Consider the following 20,360-nt stretch of genomic DNA (forward strand, 5'->3'; position numbering starts at 1 on the left):
AAGGTTTGCAGCAAAAAAAAAAAAAGAACCTTTTTTTGACTGAGAGAGAGAACTGACTTTATTTCCTCCTGGGACTTTTTAAAAAGATAACTTAGCCTTGTTGACTCCAGCTTTCTTATCAGGAAAATAAGTAGGTTTGGCTAGAAGGCCCCCCTAACTAGTTATTCTGTAACTCAGATCCCTGATACATTCAGCAGCATTTCTGTTGGGGTTAATAATGGTGCATTGTGCAAAGCAAGCTTGATTTTCACAGCTCAGTCTTTCCTTTGCTTGGTTCTGTCTTCTCCCTCTCCTCCAAATTATCTTCTCGCCACACACATTATCAGTTCACTTTACGTCACATAGCATCACCAGCCTTCCTGTTCCTTCTACCTTTCATTAGTTCTAAATTCTAAATGTCCTCTCTTCATTTCCTCAATGGTTCCTCTCTCTCAGCCTTCAATCTTGTACCCACGTCATGAGCAATCATTACAACTGTTCCCTTTATGTCTTCAGCCTGCTTCTTCCTCTCTAAGTCTTGTTTATTCTTTTTTTTTTAATTGGGGTATAGTTGCTTTACAATATTGTGTTAGTTTATACTGTGCAGCAAAGTGAATCAGCTATACATATACATTTATCCCTTCTTTTTTGGATTTCCTTCTCATTTAGGTCACCACAGAGCATTGAGTTTCCCTGTGCTATACAGTAGGTCTTCATTAGTTATCTATTTTATACATAGTATCAATAGTGTATATATGTCAATCCCAATCTCCCAATTCACCCCAACCCCCCCTTTCCCCCTTTGTATCCATACATTTGTTCTCTACATCTGTGTCTCTATCTCTGTTTGTAAATAAGATTGTCTATACCAACTTTTTCAAATTCCACACATATGTGTTAATATACGATATTTGTTTTTCTCTTTCTGACTTACTTCACCCCGTATGACAGTCTCTAGGTCCATTCTTGTCTCTACAAATGACCCAATTTTGTTCCTAAGCCTAGTTTATTCTTATAAGAAGTTTTCTTGCCTGGACAGAAAGAATCAATAAAACATGACCAATGAAAATATTGCCTCTCTCCTGCCATCTTCTCCCATACGTAGTGTGTTATTTAATCATTGATTTTATGATATTCAGGTCACTGGTTCTTGATGATAAATTCTCAGAGAAGAAAAACGTTCTCTACTTGAGCAGTGGGCATGGGAGAACCCAATTCTCACGCTTATTTTGTTACTTGCTTTGTGATCTTTGGCAAAGGAATGCTGTATGATGTATGCAAATTCATGTTAGTATCTGTCGCATGATCTCAGAGTGTCATCATAGTGTAAATGAGTTGCTTTCTTCCCTTGCTCTATTTTATTTCAAAAATGCTCTGATTAGGAGCTTATGTGAGCCTCTTGCAGGTAGTTTCTTTAGTGTCTGCTCTGTGTGTGTGTGTGTGTGTGTGTGTGTGTGTGTGTATGAGAGGGAGAGGGAGAGGGAGAGAGAGAGGGAATGTGAGAATATAAAGAAGGTAATGAGTAATCACTTATGGAGTGAATGAATGAAACTGGTTAAAAGATATGAAAATCAATGGGGTGTCATTTTCTATTACTAATTAGAACAGAGAAACACATTCACCTACTAATTTATTTATACTTAAGTAAGAAAAGCCAAAGTTTTGAAAAATTCAATGAGATTTTTTTTGTAGCTCCCACTTTTCAGATTTATTTCAGAATTTTCCAAACCCCACATCTTCTTAGAAAGTGTATTTAAGGTTTTTAAATGTAAGTAAAATAAATCGTGCTTTCAGGAAAATGTCACCATGATAAGAATTAGTTGATTTCAAATTTTCAGATGACTATGCCTATTAATTCTCAGTTGATAGGGACTTTGGGAGCACACTACACTCAATAGCGTGAGATCTGCCAACAACAGGTATATTTTTGTTTCCAGTGAAAGGTGTTGCCTATTTTGGCAAGAGTGGAACTAATTTATAAATCACTAATTTACGCTGGTGTTGTGTGTATACACACACACACACACTTACACACATGTATATTTATATATGCATACACTCTCCCAGCAAACAGCCCAGCTATCCAAGACTGCATTCCAGTTTGCCAGTATCAGTAAAATTGGCTACAGTACCAAAAGATGTTCTAATAAAATTGCGTGTCTATCCCCAAATGGTGAGAATATTCACAGGCTTCTGCACGAGTATTTTCTGTAACGTTGTGACCATGAAACGTTGGAAGCAGTCCCAGCAAAAGTGCATTAGTTAAATTGTTGTGCATCCACCCAGCAGAGCACTGGGCAGCAATACAAATGCTTCAGAACTGTACCTATTAAGTTAAAAGATCTTCACAATACATTTTTAAATGTAAAGGAAAGCTATAGAACTTAATATCATGGTCTCATTTTGGAAAAAGTAACACACATATAGATGTGTTGAAAATTTTCTAAATGAATATACCCTGGTGAGAACTTGTCTCTGGTGTGGAGAAGTTAGAGCCTTTAAAAGCCTTTTTCTCTTTTTTTGCTTGTTGGTACTTTCTGTTCTTCTATACTCAACATGAGTTAATATGATAATAAGGAAAAACACTTTCAGGATGGCTATTTGGCCATATATGTTAAAGCCCAAGAATCATCATGCCCTCAGCATAAGAAAAATTTTACACTTTGGAATAAGACCCAAGAAAATGATTAGAATGTATACAACGTATCCAAAATATTGGACTAATTTCCCCTTCCTTCAGCAGTGATATCCTTGGCAATATTAAGCACTATCATTTTAAAAACCTGTGCCAATTTGATGGGTGAAGAATATGTTTATTTATATTTATATTTTATATATTAATCTTTAATTAATGTGGAATTAGTATATCAGACAGGAATTCTAAGTCGATGTTTTTCTTTTCTATATAGTTAATTAGTTAGATTTATTAATTAGTAAACCTACTAATTAATGCCATTTATTGAGGACCATAAGCTGGTATGAAAATTTAACCTTATTATACACTAAATTTATAGATATATTATGGTCCATTTCTGTACTATCTAGTCGATCTCATTTATCTGTCTGTTACTCTGCCTGGACAAGACTTTTAAATAGTGTAGCTTCATGATTTAACTCTGGTGAAAATTTGCCCCTCCTTGTCCTCACTTTAATGAAGGGGTGTTTACTAAAATGAATAGAGAATTATTAATCAAGGAACTCAAGAGCATGAATAGGACTGTTTGGGGCCCCCTGACAAAGTTTTGACAGGTAAACCTGTGATGTATTTCTCCAGGTATCTGGGTCAGTGATATCATTACGACTTGTTTGCACGCATAGACAGTGTTCACCTGCAGATCAGTATTTCTCCTAATCAGCTTTTCTACTATAAATGTTCTTACTCCTTGCCACCCAGCTTCTTTCCTAGGAACAAGAAATAACAATGTAGAAACTTCAGAAAACTCCTTGTGTTCTGTGGGTCATGTTTCATTCTGTTCATCCTGACCCCATTCACAAGGTTGTTCCTGATAAATACCTTTCCTATATATAGTAAGACATGTGCTAAGGTTTGCACCTAACAACTCTGGTAAGTCAAGCAAACTTGGCAGTGATTCATTAGAGAATTGCATACTGGAGACATCTGAGATTGCTTCTGCAAGTCTCTGTGATCTATGAAGATAGTTCAAGACAATATTTGTACATGATGCTCTCATCTCCCATTCTGCATTCTTCTTATTCTTCCAAGTATGTTCTCCTAGAGCTGTATCTTTTTCTTTTTTTAATTTAATTTTTATTTTATATTGGAGTACAGTTGATTTACAATATTATGTTAGTTTCAGGTGTACAGCAAAGTGATTCAGTTATATATATATATATATATATATCCATTCCTTTTCAGATTCTTTTCCTATATAGGTTATTACAGAGTATTGAGTAGAGTTCCCTGTGCTATATATTAGGCCCTTGTTGACTATCGAACGGTACCTTTCTCTTTCAAGTCCTGCCATTCGTGGTCATCTTCCAGATGAAAACGACTTTGGTCAATTTTTTTCTATATTCTTGTCTCGAAATTTCTCTGTGCTTCTTGTGCCACCTTGTCACCACACCACTGCTGTCTTTTCAGGCTTTCCATTGTGCCTTCCAGAATGACTGTGGCATTGTTTACAAAACCTGTGTTACTTTTGACATCGCTTCACTTCATTCATCTCTAGCAAGGATAATGTACATCTGTAGCTTTTTAGTAGACAGTCCTCATTCTATTACCTCCTAGGTATGCAGGAAGCAGTGTTCAGTTTTCCTAAGTTTCCCAGCTATTGGTATCTTTCCTCTTCTACATGTGTGCAAATCTTTTTGCCTTTGAAGCTGGGCAGCACTCTATATTTGGTTAGCCTCCGAGCTACTTCTGCGTATTCATCTACAAGTTAGCACACTTTTCACAAATTTTCCTCTTTCAAACCCTAGTTTGTACCGTCATCGAAGTGAGTACAATGTTCATGTAATCTGATAAAAAAAGCCGAGCTTATCGCTCAGTTCCTTGACATTCTGTTGCATTTATCTTCCCCTTATGTCATTCTCAGAAATAGCTTCATCCTCAACCTGTTCATCACTCTAAAATTCTCCAGTCTTGGAACATTAAAAAAAGTTTTTGATTTCTAATCTATTATATAAAATTAATAATGTTCACTTTAGAAAAATTTTAAGAGAATTTAAGTATATAAAGAACATACAACTCACCAGTAAGCCCAGGATATTGATAATTTGTAAGTTATATATCAATCTACCTCTATATCTATCTATCTATCTATCTATCTATCTATCTATCTATCCATCCATCTATCCATCCATCCATCCACCCATTTACTGTCTATAATATGCATGTTATCTAGCTAGCTAGCTATTTACCTATAATTCTCCCTCTCAAAACCCTCAGCCACACACTAACACACACGTACTAATATATAGGTATACATATATCACTTTTTCTATGTCTGCATGAAGTGGCAATTGAAACTCATTCTGGCCCAAACTGCTAGGCATAAACACGTGCCCTGGAACTACGGCTGTGTAGATGAATTCTCAAAGTTGTAATGTTGAGATCCAAGCAGATTTGAGCAAGAAACACACAGTTTCAGCCTTATTGACTCTCAGAGTCTAAACAGAACACCTCTTTAACTGCCTATTGCGCTTGAATAATCATGAATAGTGTGACCAACAGCAGTGCAGCAACTATCCTGCAAGACACCCAAGTTCCATCATGTTCTGTGTATCTCCAGGGGACTTGTAGTGTCTGGAGCAGAAAGATTAACTCCCTAGGCTCACATGGCCATCTGACACAGGTGTTCTTTCGCATGTTTTTTTCATTACAGGTAGCTCTCTTTGCACATGTAAATGTGTTTCCTTCTCATGGCTTTCTTCACCTGTTATACAGAGATTTAAAATATATGTACTTTGCAGGGGGCAACATATGACTCCTAAATTGTTTTATATACCTTTTAAAAAATTATTTTAACAAGCATGCTTTTTTTTTTTTTTGGAAACTTGAGAGCAATACTTCATTGCCTCATTTCTGCATATATTTTTATAGACTTCAAGTTGGTTATTTTATCTATATTCAGTTTGAATGGAAAGATATCATTCTAGTTCTAGTGTTTCCTAATATACACGCTGGTGGGATTGCAACAACAGATTTATGAATCCTAATGTCCAACTTGCTCCCCCAGTCCCTCACCTAGCCCCTACCCCTTACTTTTAACGCATGATTTTGCTCTTACTTTATGGAGAAAGTACTTTTCATAGTGTGTATACTTCTTCACCAACCTTCAGTAATACTTTTTAGATGTTCCTTTATCTTAACAATTTATAATCCAGAACCTTAGTTTAATCCATTTATAAACCGTCACATAAATGATCAATTAATATTTGACAAAGGAGCCAAGAATACTCAATGGAGAAAAGACAGCCTCTGCAATAAATGGTTTTGAGAAAACTGGATAATAACACACAGAAGAATGCAGTTGGACCCCTATCTTATACCATATACACAAAATAACTCAAAATGGATTACAGACTTAAACCTGAAATCACAAAACTCCTAGAATAAGACATAGGAAAAAATATTCTTGACAATGGTTCTGGCAATGATTGTTTGGATTTGATGCCAAAAGCAAAAGCAACAAAAACAAAAATAAACAAGTAAGACTACATCAAACTAAAAAAATAAAAAATAATAAAACAACAAAAAAACCAAAACTGCACAACAGGTAAACAATTGACAAAATGAAAGGGCAACCTACAGAATGAGAGAAAATATTTGCAAATTATATATCTGGTAAGGGGTTAATAACCAAAGTATATAGGAACTTATACAACTCAATAACAAAAAAATACAATCCAATTTAAAAATGGGCAAAGACCTGAAAAAACATTTTTCCAAAGAAGACATACAGATGGTCAACAGGTACATGAAATGATGTTCAACATAACTAATCATCAGGGAAATGCAGAACAAAACTACAATGAGATATCACCTCACGCCTGTTAGAATGGCCATCATCAAAAAAACAATCAATAGAAAGTGCTGGTGAGAATGTGGAGAAAAGGCAACCCTTGTGCACTATTGGTGAGAATGTTAATTGGTCCAGCAACTAAAGAAAACAGTATGATGATCCCTCAAGAAATTAAAAATAGAGCTACCATATGATCCAGAAATCCGACTTGTAGGTATTTATCAAAAACAATTGAAATCAAGATCTCGAAGAGATGTCTGTACTCCCCTGTTCAGTGCAGCATTATTCACAATAGCCAAGATATGGAAACAATGTAATGTCCATTGATGGATGAGTGGATTAAAAAATTTATATATGCATAAAATGGAATATTATTCAAGCTTAAAAAAGACGAAAATCCTACCATTTATGATAACATAAATGGACCAGGGGAAGGTTATGCTAAATGAAATAATCTAGACATGGAAAGACAAATACAGAATGATCTCATTTATATGTGGAATCTAAAATCATCAAATTCATAGAAGCAGAGAGTAGAATGGTGGTTACCAGGGGCTGGGGGGGAAGGGAAATGGGGAGTTTATGGTTAAAGGGTACAAAGTTTCAGTTTTGTGTGGTAAATAAGTTCTAGAAATCTACTGTACAGAACAGTGCCTAGATCTAACAATACTGTATTGTATACTTAAAATTTACTAAGAGGGTAGATCTTAAGTGTTTTTACCACACAAAATAATAATAATAGTAGTAATAAACAATAATTTACAAAGGAGGTGGGAGGAAACTTTAGGAGGACTTAGATATATCTATGGCCTTGATAGTGGTGACGGCTTCACAGGTGTATACTTATCCCCAGACACATCAACTTGTATACTTTGAATACGTACAGCCTTTTACATGTCAATTATACCTCAATAAAGTGGTTTTAAAAAAAGTCTGCTTATTTAAATGTTAATCTCATCAAAAAACCTTCGTAGAAAGATCCAGAATAATATTTGAACAAATATCTGGGTATCATGGCTCAGCCAAGTTGCCACATAATATTAACCATCACATATTTATAAGTTAAATTCTAAATCTTAATTTCTTCAAACTCTTCTCAGTTCCTTGGCATTCAGTTGCATTTATCTTTTCTCTTCTTAAGCCACTCTCAGAAATGGTTTTATTCTTTTTTTTTTTTTTAAGGAAAGTTTTATTCTTTTTTTTTTTTTTTTAATTTTATTTATTTTTGGCTACGTTGGGTCTTCGTTGCTGCATGCAGGCTTTCTCTAGTTGCGGCGAGTGGGGGGCTACTCTTCGTTGCGGTGCACGGGCTTCTCACTGCAGTGGCTTCTCTTGTTGTGGAGCATGGGCTCTAGGCTCATGGGCTTCAGTAGTTGTGGCACATGGGCTCCATAGTTGTGGCTCGCGGGCTCTAGAGTGCAGGCTCAGTAGTTGTGGCACACGGGCTTAGTTGCTCTGCGGCATGTGGGACCAGGGCTCGAACCTGTGACCCCTGCATTGGCAGGCAGATTCTTAACCGCTGCGCCATCAGGGAAGTCCATGGCTCTATTCTTGACCTATTAAGAAGATCTGCTCAACACAAAATTAATTTATGAATAATTGGATGGTTTTCATTCATACATATAGTGCATAAATGATCACACATTAATAAGAGCATGGGTTAGCAGCTTTGCTTGGTTAAGTCCAGAGAGAAATCAGAAAGGATCACCCAGTCCTATATTCTTATTCTATCAAGCTTACAGAGCACTTCTTATCAACCCAGAAGCATGTGACACAGAAGTAGTGTTTGTAGAATGACTAAGTTACAAATAAATAAATTTGTTGAATGTGACTCCTGGAACAATGTTCTTCTATACAGTTTGTATAAAAGTAAGGACAATGCCTTCAGCCTCATGGTTTTTGTTGGTCCTGGTTTTCATGATCCCACCAGGTCAAAAGATGAACAATTGGGTCTGAGAACCTACTCAAAAAACATTTACTCAGAACTTGCAATCAGCATCTTGCTTTCACTTCCTGGTGTGAAAGTTCAGGTGTTTAAAGTTCATTTTAATTAACCTGTCACAGCTTTGGGCATTATTACTCATGTGGGTATCCCTTCCTTTGTACAGTGGGCCCAAGATTTCTAATCCTGAGTTGATCCTCTTTGTCTGGCAAAGGATCTCTTGGAGGGCCCTCTTTGGTATGCAAATGTAGGGCTAGCAGGAACACATTTTTCTAGGATTAGAGAATTAGTGTATAACCAGTTCTTTTTTTTTCTTTTTTCAATGATGAAATAGCTGCAATGTGGAGTACATCTCTGTGGAGGGAGTGACAATTTAAATAAAAAGCCCTGGGCTTTCTGGAAGGAAAGAGTCAAATCCCAATCTATATGCCCAGTGTATGATTAATTTTCTATGTTAACTTGGCTAGACCACAGTACTAGGATATTTGGTCAAACAATATCCTGTTCCTGTTAAGATATTTTTGCAGATGACATTAACATTTAAATCAGTAGACTTCAGCAAAGGAGATTACCCACCTTAATATGTATAGGCCTCATCCAATTAGTTGAAGGCTTTAATAGAAAAAAGAATGACCTCCCCTGAGAAAGAGGGCATTCTGCCAGTAGCCTGCCTTCAGACTTGAGCTACAATCCTAACTCTTCTGGGTTTCCAGCCTGCTAGCATACCCTGCAGATTTTGGACTCGCCAGCCTCCACAATTGTGTGAGGCAACTCAGGGAATACCTCAGGATATGAGGACCAAAGACAGAGACCTCTGAATTAAATAGCATGTGGGAAAAGGGAATTTAAGCTGGAGAACGGGCTTTAGACAAGGTCTTAAGTTTGATTGAGAAGAGTTGATTTGAAGCAATATGCAGCTGCCACTTCCTTTAAATCTAGCTATCCTTCCATGAACAAGCAATGTGAACAATAGCTAACCAAGTCAATGTGAACTAAGAACCTTAGTGCCTTATTTGGAGCACCATCACTATCCAGGGAGGGTTCAGAGCCTGTAAAAATACTTCTATATTATGGACCAGTTTTTCCATCCAGTGACAAAACAGTTGCAATAATAGACCAACCAGAATCCAGTTCTCTGTCTCTGCTTAATATCTTGAAAAGGCATGACGTACTTTCAACTATGTAAATCTGTAAGAGTTTTGAATGATTTGGGGAATGGAAGGGTGTATACAGAGAAGTATAATGGGTTTCCTGTTAAGTGTGTAATGGGGGCTCAAGTAGGTTACTAAAAACTTTTCTAAAGTTAAAATATATATCAGAATTTTATGTTAATAGATAAAAGAATTTTTGCTCCCATTTTTTAATGTTTAATTTAAATTCATCCATTTAAAAAACATTAACAAATATTTATTGGGCACTTTGTCTAAAACATGCACAGTTCTAAGTGTTAGAGCTAACTTAATGAACCTTTACTTGCTTCATGGAATTTACATTCAAGGGGATGAGAGAAAGTCTTTAAAAATGAATAAATAAACACACAAACACATAATGTAGAATGTTGGTGTGTAATAAGTGCAATGGAGAAAAATAAAACAGAAAGGGTATGAGTTGTGCTAGAGAAAAGAAAAATGGAAATTTCTGATTAAGTTACATCTCATTGAGAAGGCAATCTTTGACCAAATACTTGAACTAATCATTCAGGTACATATCTGAGGGAAGAGTATTTCAGGCAGAAGGAAGAGTCAAAGCAAATGCTGAGGCAAGCCTGTGCCTGATTATTCAAGGAATATGGAGTAATCCAGTGTGGCTTGATTAGAGTGAGCAAGAAGATGAGCTCAGACCAGAAGGGACTGAGGGGTGAGTGCCGAGGGTCAGAGTACAGGTCCTGTACAGCCTTGAAAGTCATTGTAATGGATGGAGCTGAGTTTAATTAGGATGGTGAAGATTTTTCCGTCAGTCTGGATTTTCATGTGTAGGAAGACCATGAGGGGACGACCATAAGAAAACTTTCTCAACCTTTGATTGTAAATAAGAGGAATGAAATTTCCCTATGGGAGTTTAAATGTGAAATCAATACATAATGAATCAAAACAGATATAAGCAGAATGCCTCCCTGGTCCCTTTGGAAAGGATTACTGTTTGATTAGGGGACCTTATCCATAAAAATAGAGTAAGGAGGGGAATTTGTAGTTAGGCCAATCCAGGCCCTCTTTTTTTTTTTTGCCATATCAAAGCACACATATTATTGGATCTTAATTTTAGTTTTTATACCAGATGAAGGGTAGGGGAGAGTGTAGGTCAGCAATGGAGCACAGAAAAACTAGAAGAATCACAGATATAAAGATGGACAATGTTTATTCTCATTCCACCTGGAAGACAGAGTGTTCTGACAGCTCTATCTGCTTGCTAAGTACATCAGATTATGCAGATGATGCATCAGTTTGATTGGACTCAATAAATCTCTGTGATTAGCTACTGATTTTTAATTTAGATACTGTATGATGAGAGGAAAGGTCACTTCATGTTACAAAGAGCCTAATGCAATGTATCAAGTCTTAAATAATAGCTAGGAATTCAGGGTGATTCAGTGTGAGAGGAGTTATTGGCTGATTATAACAGTAAAACTTAAGCAAGAAAGTAAAATCTTATGTAAATATAGTACCTGAAAGGAGATAACAAAAACCTCTTGGCTTTCGTATGTAAAAATGTATTTACAGAGCTTAAAAGCCAATAGCTTTCTTTCTTTGTGTTACACTATCTACTTACCACAGGGGGGAACATAATAAGTTAGAAGAGGAAATCTTAAGGCTTTACCTTTGTTCTGGTTTTAAAAGACTAACAGCGCTTTTCTCTCTTTTCTTCTAAGACTCAGCTGCTCATGGCTTGTAGATCAGGGGCTCTACTTGTTTTTTGAGTGATCCTCCTTCAAATCATTAAATCAGTGTGCAAACATATATTCATTAGCTACTATTTTCTAAGCACTATGTTGGGGTCTTGAGGGTGCAATGATGACTAATATGTATCCTCAAGGAGAGCTCAGTTTAGGGGAGAATAGGTCTGTCTATAGTTTTGGAAAATATTTTGATTTTTGTGTTTACTTTATGTAATTTTTAAATTATAAAAATAATAGCAACCACTATTTAAAAATTAAGAAATACAGAAAGAAAAGAGGTAAAAACACTCATCTTGCCAGCACATACAGAAACACCTCCCTAAATATTTGGGAATTTTTTTGCTTTTTTTTTTTACTCCAAATAGGTTTTTGAAATTTTTATGTAGTTGTGATCATTTTGTATATAAATTTGTGGCTTCAGTTTTGTTCCAATATTATAATGTTAAGATTTCCCATAATATTAAATTTCATTGTAAGTGGTTTAATATTTCATTGAGTAGGTATGTAGTTGACTATATGCCCATCTTTTTATTTTTGGATATTTAGTCTTAGTTTTATTCCTTATAGATAATGTGATTAACATCTTGATGCATAAAACCCATTTTATATTTCAGACAATTTTCTTAGAGTGATTCTCAGTGGTTGAATTACTTGTTTAAAATAGAAAAAATTTTAAAATCTTGAATTTGATGACCAGTCTGTCTTCCTTTAAACTCTAAGTTTGTATTTTTGTTTGTTCTGTTATAGAGATGTGATCCAATAAATTTTCAACATGTGTATAGTATGTGTATAGAGCAGGCAGAAGGAATGTATTCAGCCGTGTTAACGCCTGAGTTCCTTATGCTCTACAACATATCCTTTAATAGCATCTCTGGAAGCTATTTAATTTACTCAGTGCCAGCTCTGTGTAGTTCACTTCTGGGCACAGGGAAAAACAAAGGTGGTGCCTCAGTATTCACTGACCCTGTAGTGTGTCTTTGGGTTGAAGGAACGGTACCTCTCTGTTCCAGAAGCAATTTGTAAGAGCATAGCAGTGTAGTAATGTTTTAATTAAATAAAAACATATTGAAGAAAGATCCTACACCCAGTGGTCCTAAGATTTGTCACACATGCTCAGAAAAGATCAATACTGGGACTTCTTTGGGGGTCCAGTGGTTAAGACTCCACACTTCTGCTGCAGGGGGTGCAGGTTCGATCCCTGGTCAGGGAACTAAGATCCCGCAAGCCGAGCGGCCAAAAAAAAAAAAAGAAAAGATCAATATCAAGTCTTTGATAATTCAATGACACTTCCTTCTCTAGGTTCTAGGTTGTGGTGAAGATGATTCATGTTACTAGAAAGCAACTGGCCCATTCTAATCACACAGTAAGCATTTGCTCCTTTCTCTCTTCCTGCTAAGAAGACTTTGCATCCCCTTGGTCTGAGTGGCATCAGGTAGGTGGTGACTGAATCATCCTTTTCTCCCAGTTCCAATACTAACATCATTTGGTCTTTTTTCTATGTGATGTTCTTTGAACTAATCAGAATGGAAAGCAGAAAGAATAGTGAGAATTCTGGGCTGAAAAGAGATTTTTGTGAAGTTCTTTTGAGGAAAAATACAGTCTTCCATGTGTGCTATTCCTCTTCGCCCTTAGTGAATAGGGACAGAGCTATAATGGTCCTGGGAGGTGAAACAGTGACAGTAAGATCTTCCTGGAGCTTCAGTGAGAACCCATCTTGGGCAGAGTTCAAGACTTGATCTCTCATTCATATGATTTGATGATTCTAAATAATTACTATTGAAGAAATTTTGAAAGCCTTGAATGACATAAACATACAGAGAACACAGCAGAACGATTATATTTATTAAATCAGATACAATCTATGAGTCTTAGTAACCTACCCATAATTGGGTCCTTTTTTTCCCATGATCCCACTCCCAGTTTTAGGTGCACCTACTCCTAAGAGGTAAAGATAAAGTGTTTTAAACCTTGAACACCTCCCCTACCCATTTATCTATATCTGTTTCTCCAGAAGTTTCTTTTTTGAGGTGTGCAGCAGGGAGGAAAATAAGAAGAGAGGGTATCCTATTGTGGTACAGATACTCTGCTCCAAGAAACACTTCCCAAAGCATCAATGAAAAGGCAGAGCTCAAGACCAGATCCTCCCGGATACATTGATCCTCATTGTCTGTCTCCTGCTTGGTGCTGTGGGGGTCCTTTCACTATCAATCTTTCCCAGCCAGCATCCCTAAAGGATTTTCTTTTTCTGATAATCATCTCCCAGTGAACTGTGGCCCTGAAGGATGGAGCAGGATCTGAGTAACTCCAACGCTACCAAAAAACAATCCTTCATAAGCTACACACTGCTGGAGTCCCTGCAAAAACTCCCTTAATACATGTGGACCTCAGTTTCTGCATATGTAACTTAGAGTTGTTGATACCTACATCGAAAAATTTTAATAGGAACTAGCGACACCACATACAATGCACTTCAAATGGCATCATGCATATATTAAAGGGAAGGGGCTTTACAAGTGTCTTATACATTACAAAGCATAGGAACTACACAATCTGGAACACCAGTTCAAAGTGGTAATGTTCTTACCTGTATCCAGATCAGATTTCATTCCTATTTTTAATCAAATGGTTCAAATGGATCATCTTGTTAGAATCCTCTTTTTAGGTGACATTTAACTAAGAGAAATTTGTGTAGAATAGAGGATAAAGTAAACATTTTACAAACGCTTTTCAAATGTATATTATCATCTGATCCTTATAAAGTCCAGTGAAGTAGAATGCTGGAAGTTATTTGCTACATGACTTTGGAACTTAACTTTGCCCATAATCAAGATTTAAGAGAAAGTTATATTCCCAGTGTAATAAAGCAAGTGGCAGAGTAAGAACTTGAACCTGTATTTTCCCACTCAAGATCCTGTGCTGATATCACAACAACATCTTCCCATTCCCCCAGGCACTCTTTGCTCCAAAAACACCAAAACATTACCAGCCATAAACTAATGTGTTACGAGGCATCCTCCTCACTTCTTCTCACAGTTGGTTCTTCATTGATCTCATTGTTCTTGCCTACAGGAAGCCTTCCCTGCCCTGCTAGGATTTTGGCATAGAGGTCACCTCTGACCTCTGACCTCTATGCCTAAATCTATCATAGCACTAAACACAAGGTACTGTGATATACGGATAGTACTCACTTTGCACAACTTCATGGTAACCGTTCTTGCCTATCTGCCTCACCAGACTGTAAGCATCTCAAAGAAAATGATTGTGTTTTCAGTCATGACCTCAGTGTCCTACGCATAAGATACTAATGAATGTGTACAGAATTAATGGAGAAAAACCATGTAATCATTTAAAAGCAGATGTATTCTTTCTGTTCCCTGAAAAAAAAAACCAGTAGAACTTGGATGGAAGAGACAAGACACCTGTGAGATTCCCAATCCTGATGGCTGAAATGTTCAATAACTAGATTAAAAAAATTCCCTTATGCTTGTTGGCCAATATGTGTATTATCATTTAGAGATATCCCTTTTCATTGCAATCACTAGTATAAGAATGTGCTTCAGAATCCATAAAATGATGCATAATTTTAGTGGACCAGGAATGGGTTTTGTAATAATACTTCAGGGTTTTTTAGTAGGAATTGTATATTTATTTCTCAACAGAAATATAACTGGGTGTATAAATCAACTCCATAAGTAGGAAGCATTAGAGTCTGTGAGTAGGAGATCAGACAACACCAGGTCCAAATTCCACTCCTACCACTTAACTAACTAGGTAACTTTGGGCAAGTTGCTTACTCTTTGTATTCTATAAAATGAGGAAAACAGTCTTAATCTTCTGAATTTTTTATCTTTTTAAACCCCAATTTTTTTCATATACAAAGTATGGGTAAGATGATATTTATCACACAGGAGTATCATAAGAATCAATATGATAATAAGTATAAAGGACCTGGAACTTAGTAAGCAGCTCTAATTAATATTAGCTATTTAATTAGCTATACTGTGTGATATCTGGGCATGCCAACTTAGACTCACTACCACCTGTGACAACTCCTGAAATTTTCCTGGAAATTACATTTTTTGAGGCTTAGAGGCTTGCCCCAACCCCCTTCTCTTGGTTGTTATTGATGATACGAATACCCTTGGGGAGCTAAAAAACCTTGAGCTTATAGAGTCCTACATTCTTATTTCATGATAGTTCAAGCTCCCTGAGATCACCATTGTGGAAGAACAGGCTAAGGATACAAAATAATTGGAAAAGAGAATTTTATATAATAATGGGATTGGATCAGAAATTGCTTCACTGAACCACATGTATGTGTGAGAGGATAACCTTCTCAATACATTTTTGCCAACATAGCAAATACATATATAAATACATATACATGTATTTATTTATTTTGCTTTTTATTTTTAAAATTTTTATTTATTCATTTTTTTATTGAAGTATAGTTGATTTACAGTGTTGTGTTAGTTTTAGGGGTCTGCAAAGTGATTCAGCTACATATATATATATATACTTTTATATATACATGTATATATGTGTATATATGTATATACTTTTATATATACATGTATATATGTGTATATATATATATACACAAATATATATACTTTTTCAGATTCTTTTCCTTTATAGGTCATTACAAAATACTGAGTATAGTTCCCTGTGCTATACAGTAGGTCCTTGCTGGTTATCTATTTTATATATAGTAGTGTGTACATACACATATATTTATTATACACATAATAAACACACACATTTATCAAGCTACATTGAAGCCACTATTGCAGTGGCTTATTGGAATATAGTATTTTATTGGAAATGTACTACTTCTGAGTGGGGAATATGGGGAAGAAAGAAAGAGAAACAATAGCGTAGGATCAAGGGATCTTAGAGCCAGACTGTGGCCAGAACTTCCGCCTGCTGTGCCATTGTCACAGGACCATAGCTCTGAGGTTGTGCAACACCTTTAGTAAACACTTCCTGAAGCAGAGACAAGAATGAGCCCTGAGGTTTCATTCTGTCTCACTTGAGAGGAAGGTTCAGACCCAGCAGCGCACGTCTGCTTGAGACAGAAGGACAGACACCAGGCTCCTGGGATCCCCCAGCATGTGGCGAGGGCTCCTTTTGACAACCACTTTCCTCCTTTCTCCACTTCCGGGTAGGTGTTTAACTCCTTTTCAGGTTCTGTTAAATACCCAGGGAACTGACTGCTTTTCATCTTCTCCCAGTATTTTTTTTTAACCAATTTTACTACCCAGTTGAGCCGGTTTAATTTGTTGTTTTGGGGGGCTCTGACTGATTTAAACACTCAGTGTAAAGGAGAGGCAAGCAGACTTCTTGAATCAATATTTACACGTCTGATTTGAGAACACTTAGAAATCAAAGGGGAAATTTCATTCAGCATCATTTAAACAATGAATGTGATCTTTGCATCAAAGAATGGAATGCACCAAAATCAACCTTGTCAGTTTTTAGAGCAGTTAAGATGAGGCAGATTTGACTGGTTATTGCGGTACAGAAGGCTTCAGAAAGTATCTGTTATTATTGGGGCCAGTTTGATTCGTCCTATTCCTTTCAATCACATTTTTATATTTAGTCCTTTCATTATTGGTGATGATAAATTAGAAATAAGTAGTGGACCCATTTCATGTTTATAAAGCACTGTGATATTACTTGATCAAAACAATGTTGCCGTTGAACTTATGTTGATCATTCACTTCCATTTTGCTGGTTAGAGCAAACATTTGTCGACCAAAAAAAAAAAAAAAGCACAATGTGAGAGTTGTGAGTGAAGTTTTATTTGGGGCAAAATGAGGACTATAGCCTGGGAGACAACCTCTCAGATAACTCTGAGGAACTGTTCAGAAGAAGTAGGGTAGGGAGATCAGTATTATGTGTTTTGTTGAAGGGGGATCCATGGAATCAAGCATACATTTTGGCAGGAGGTTTCTGCTAGTCACAGTGAGTGGATGTCTCCATTAATAATTTTAGAGCTTTTCTAGATATGAGAAAATGCAAGAAATTGGGTTCATAACATCTTCTCCTAAAAGTATCTAATTATCTGAAGGTCTGTTCTGCCAGTTTTTCCCAGAGTACAGAGTGTCTCATTTCTGATCTTTGCTGGCCCTGAACTCCTGTTTCAGGCTGTGTGTTGAAGGTCAACTACTGCAGTGGCTAGTGACTTCATTCTTGAAGTACCATATGGCGAGCAGCAATTTTTAGTTTAAGAATTCAAAAGTAGAGTAATATTACTTCCTAATAATCAATTATATCTAGCATGTCTCTCCATCGCTGATGAATTCTCCAATTAGATTTTGGTTAAATTAGATTGGCTAACACATTTCCTTTGTTTATTTCTACTTCGAGAGCTTATTGAAGTCAGCACGTTAGCTTCAGTGCGTGAGACTCCTTCCCTGGTAAACCTTTTCCTGGGCTTTAGAATGTTTGCCGGGACCTAGAAATGGGAACAAATTATCAACAAGAAGGATGGGGTTAGGTAGGGAAATATTCTCCTACCCCTTTTGCCCACTCAGTACTTTGTCACTAAAAGCGACTTTCCTTTTACGCTGGTTTCTGATTTGTTTTTCAGACCTGGGAAAGTTTTACTTAATATCTTTTGGTATAGAACTGTGCTAGGAATTTAAATTATTGACTTAAAATTCCTATTTTTTGAGTCAAAGTTAATAGAAATCTTCTTTCCCTACATTCTCCAAAAGTAGGATCACTGAACACTCTCTGGGACACTTTGCTTAGTTGAAACATATGAATTGTTTGTGTACTAGCCATACACAACAGCATAAAGATCAAGCTGGATCTGTTAACAGAATAACATAGCTACCAGTGGGGTCGACCCACATTATAGCCTTTTCGGTGAATTTGGGCATACCAACTGGTTCTGTTCTCCTGTCTTTGCATTCACATCATTTGCCCCAAGAGACAAAACAGTTTTAGAGGTTGTCTCAAAGTGTGACATCTCTGAATACTTGGTGAGAAGGGGACAGAGGTTCTGAAGTGGCTTTTGAGAGGACGGGGGGACGAACAGAAAGCTGCCTTTCTGTTGAACTTAAGTCCAACTTATCTTCCATCTGGAACAGAAAGCTGCCCCCTCTCTTTTATTTTCCATCGTGTATTTTCAAGAATGTCTCCATGAATCCGTCTGCCAATTCAGGGGACACGGGTTCGAGCCCTGGTCTGGTAGATCCCACATGCCGCAGAGCAACTAAGCCTGTGAGCCACAACTACTGAGCCCACGTGCCACAACTACTGAAGCCCACGCGCTTAGAGCCCATGCTCTGCAACAAGAGAAGCCACGGCAATAAGAAGGCCACGCACCACAACGAAGACTAGCCCCTGCTCACCACAACTAGAGAAAGCCCGCATGCAGCAACCAAGACCCAACACAGCCAAAAAAACAAAGGAATGTCTACATGATCACTGAAATAACCCCGAAATGAAATACCCACTGAAATGTAAGACGTAAAGCAATTTCCATTTTCCCATCTCCTCCTTATTTTGTTTCTCTGACCCCATCATCCAGAGAATAAGTATGTGCCCCTCCAACCATGACTTCTGCCCAGTTCTTACATACAGGAAATTAAAAAATGAGGTCAAATCAGGCCAACTGTTTGTAATGAGCTTTACAATCCCCTGAGAAAAATAACTTATAAGATTTCATTGTAGGAAAGGGAAAAAAATTTAAAGAATGTGACAGGTGCTTGGGGGTGAAGAAGTAAGGAGAAATTTCTTTACTTCAGCAGAATATCCAGGCGGTACAGTACTTTTTGAAATTATTTTATTTCAAATTGCTATTTCTTCCTGTCTTCATAACCCCAAAGAGTATATGTAATTTGATCTTTAGAGCCAAAGTGATAGACGTAATTAGGATGTGTTTTTTCCCTTAGTGTTTGTACTCACTTTTACTGCATGAAGTTTAAAATCACCAGATAGTTTGATGGGGTACAGAGAATCCCAGAACTTAAGTCCATGTCATTGCATAAACCCTGATTCAGGGCTTAACATCATGTGTTTAGCTTGAAAAGACATTGCTTTCAACAGTTTTGAACAGATTTGAGGAAAAATGGAAATATCAGTATTACGTACAAAGGAGCTAAACTCTAAAATGGCTCCAAACACATTAAAAAATAAAGTAGCCATCCAGACTAATGTCTGGTATATTAATCTTGTCAACAAGATTTAACTTTTCTAAAGACAGAGGGAGGAAGGCAGAGAGAGAAAGAGAGATAGAGGAAGGAAGAAAGAGAAAGAAAGAAAGAGAACGGTTGGAAGGAAGGATGAAGGGAGGGAGGAAGGAAGGAGAGAAGTTTCCAGATTAAAAGAGAGTAAAGAGACATGAAAACTAGATAAAATACCTGACCCTAGAGTGGACCCTGCACTGGAATGGGGAAAATGCTATAAAGGATATTATTTGGTCAATTGACAAAACTGGAATACAGATGGTAGATTAGATAAAAGTACTGGCTCCGTGTTAAATTTCTTAAATTTGAGAGCTGTGCTATGATTGTGTAAGAGAATATTCTTATACTTAGGAAATACTCAAGTTTGTAGGGGTAAAGGACCATGACGTATGTAGTGTAACTCATCCTCAAATGGTTAGAAAAAATTGTGTGTATATGTATGTATATTTATATACATATGTATGTGTATATACACATATGTATATATGTGAGAGACTGAGAATATTCAAAATCTCAGTGACAACAAACTCAAAATTTCGGTGGCTTACAAGAATACTTTATTTGTCACTCATGAACATGTTGGCAAAAGGGTAAATCTGTGAATTAGGTAAATCTGGGTGAAGGATATAAAGGCGTTATTTGTACTATTCCTATTCTTGCAATTCTTGTATACATTTGAAATTATTGCCAAATAAAAAGTGTTTAAAAGTACTGCCCCCCCAAAGATTTAACTTTTCTAAAACTAATAAACAGTGAAAATAATTATCTAACCCAAAGCCAAATAACAGTTTTCTTTTTCTTGATCTGGTTTTGCTAGTCAAAACTAATCCATCCTGTGAGTTCTGTGGGAGAGAGAAAAG

General features: G+C 36.6%; 1 protein-coding gene across 1 annotated transcript in view; it reads left to right on the forward strand.

Moving 5' to 3' along the window:
• The first annotated feature begins 16,411 nt into the window (after positions 1–16,411).
• The window catches only part of ADAM28 (ADAM metallopeptidase domain 28), a 56,299-nt gene continuing 52,350 nt past the window's right edge, over positions 16,412–20,360 (forward strand). The window contains exon 1 of the mRNA XM_061199418.1: positions 16,412–16,463. Coding sequence (XP_061055401.1) covers positions 16,412–16,463 — 52 coding nt within the window. The remainder of the gene's footprint in view (positions 16,464–20,360) is intronic.

The sequence above is a fragment of the Eubalaena glacialis genome, chromosome 9 (genome assembly GCF_028564815.1).
Source record: "Eubalaena glacialis isolate mEubGla1 chromosome 9, mEubGla1.1.hap2.+ XY, whole genome shotgun sequence".
Classification (NCBI taxonomy): Eukaryota; Metazoa; Chordata; class Mammalia; order Artiodactyla; family Balaenidae; genus Eubalaena; species Eubalaena glacialis.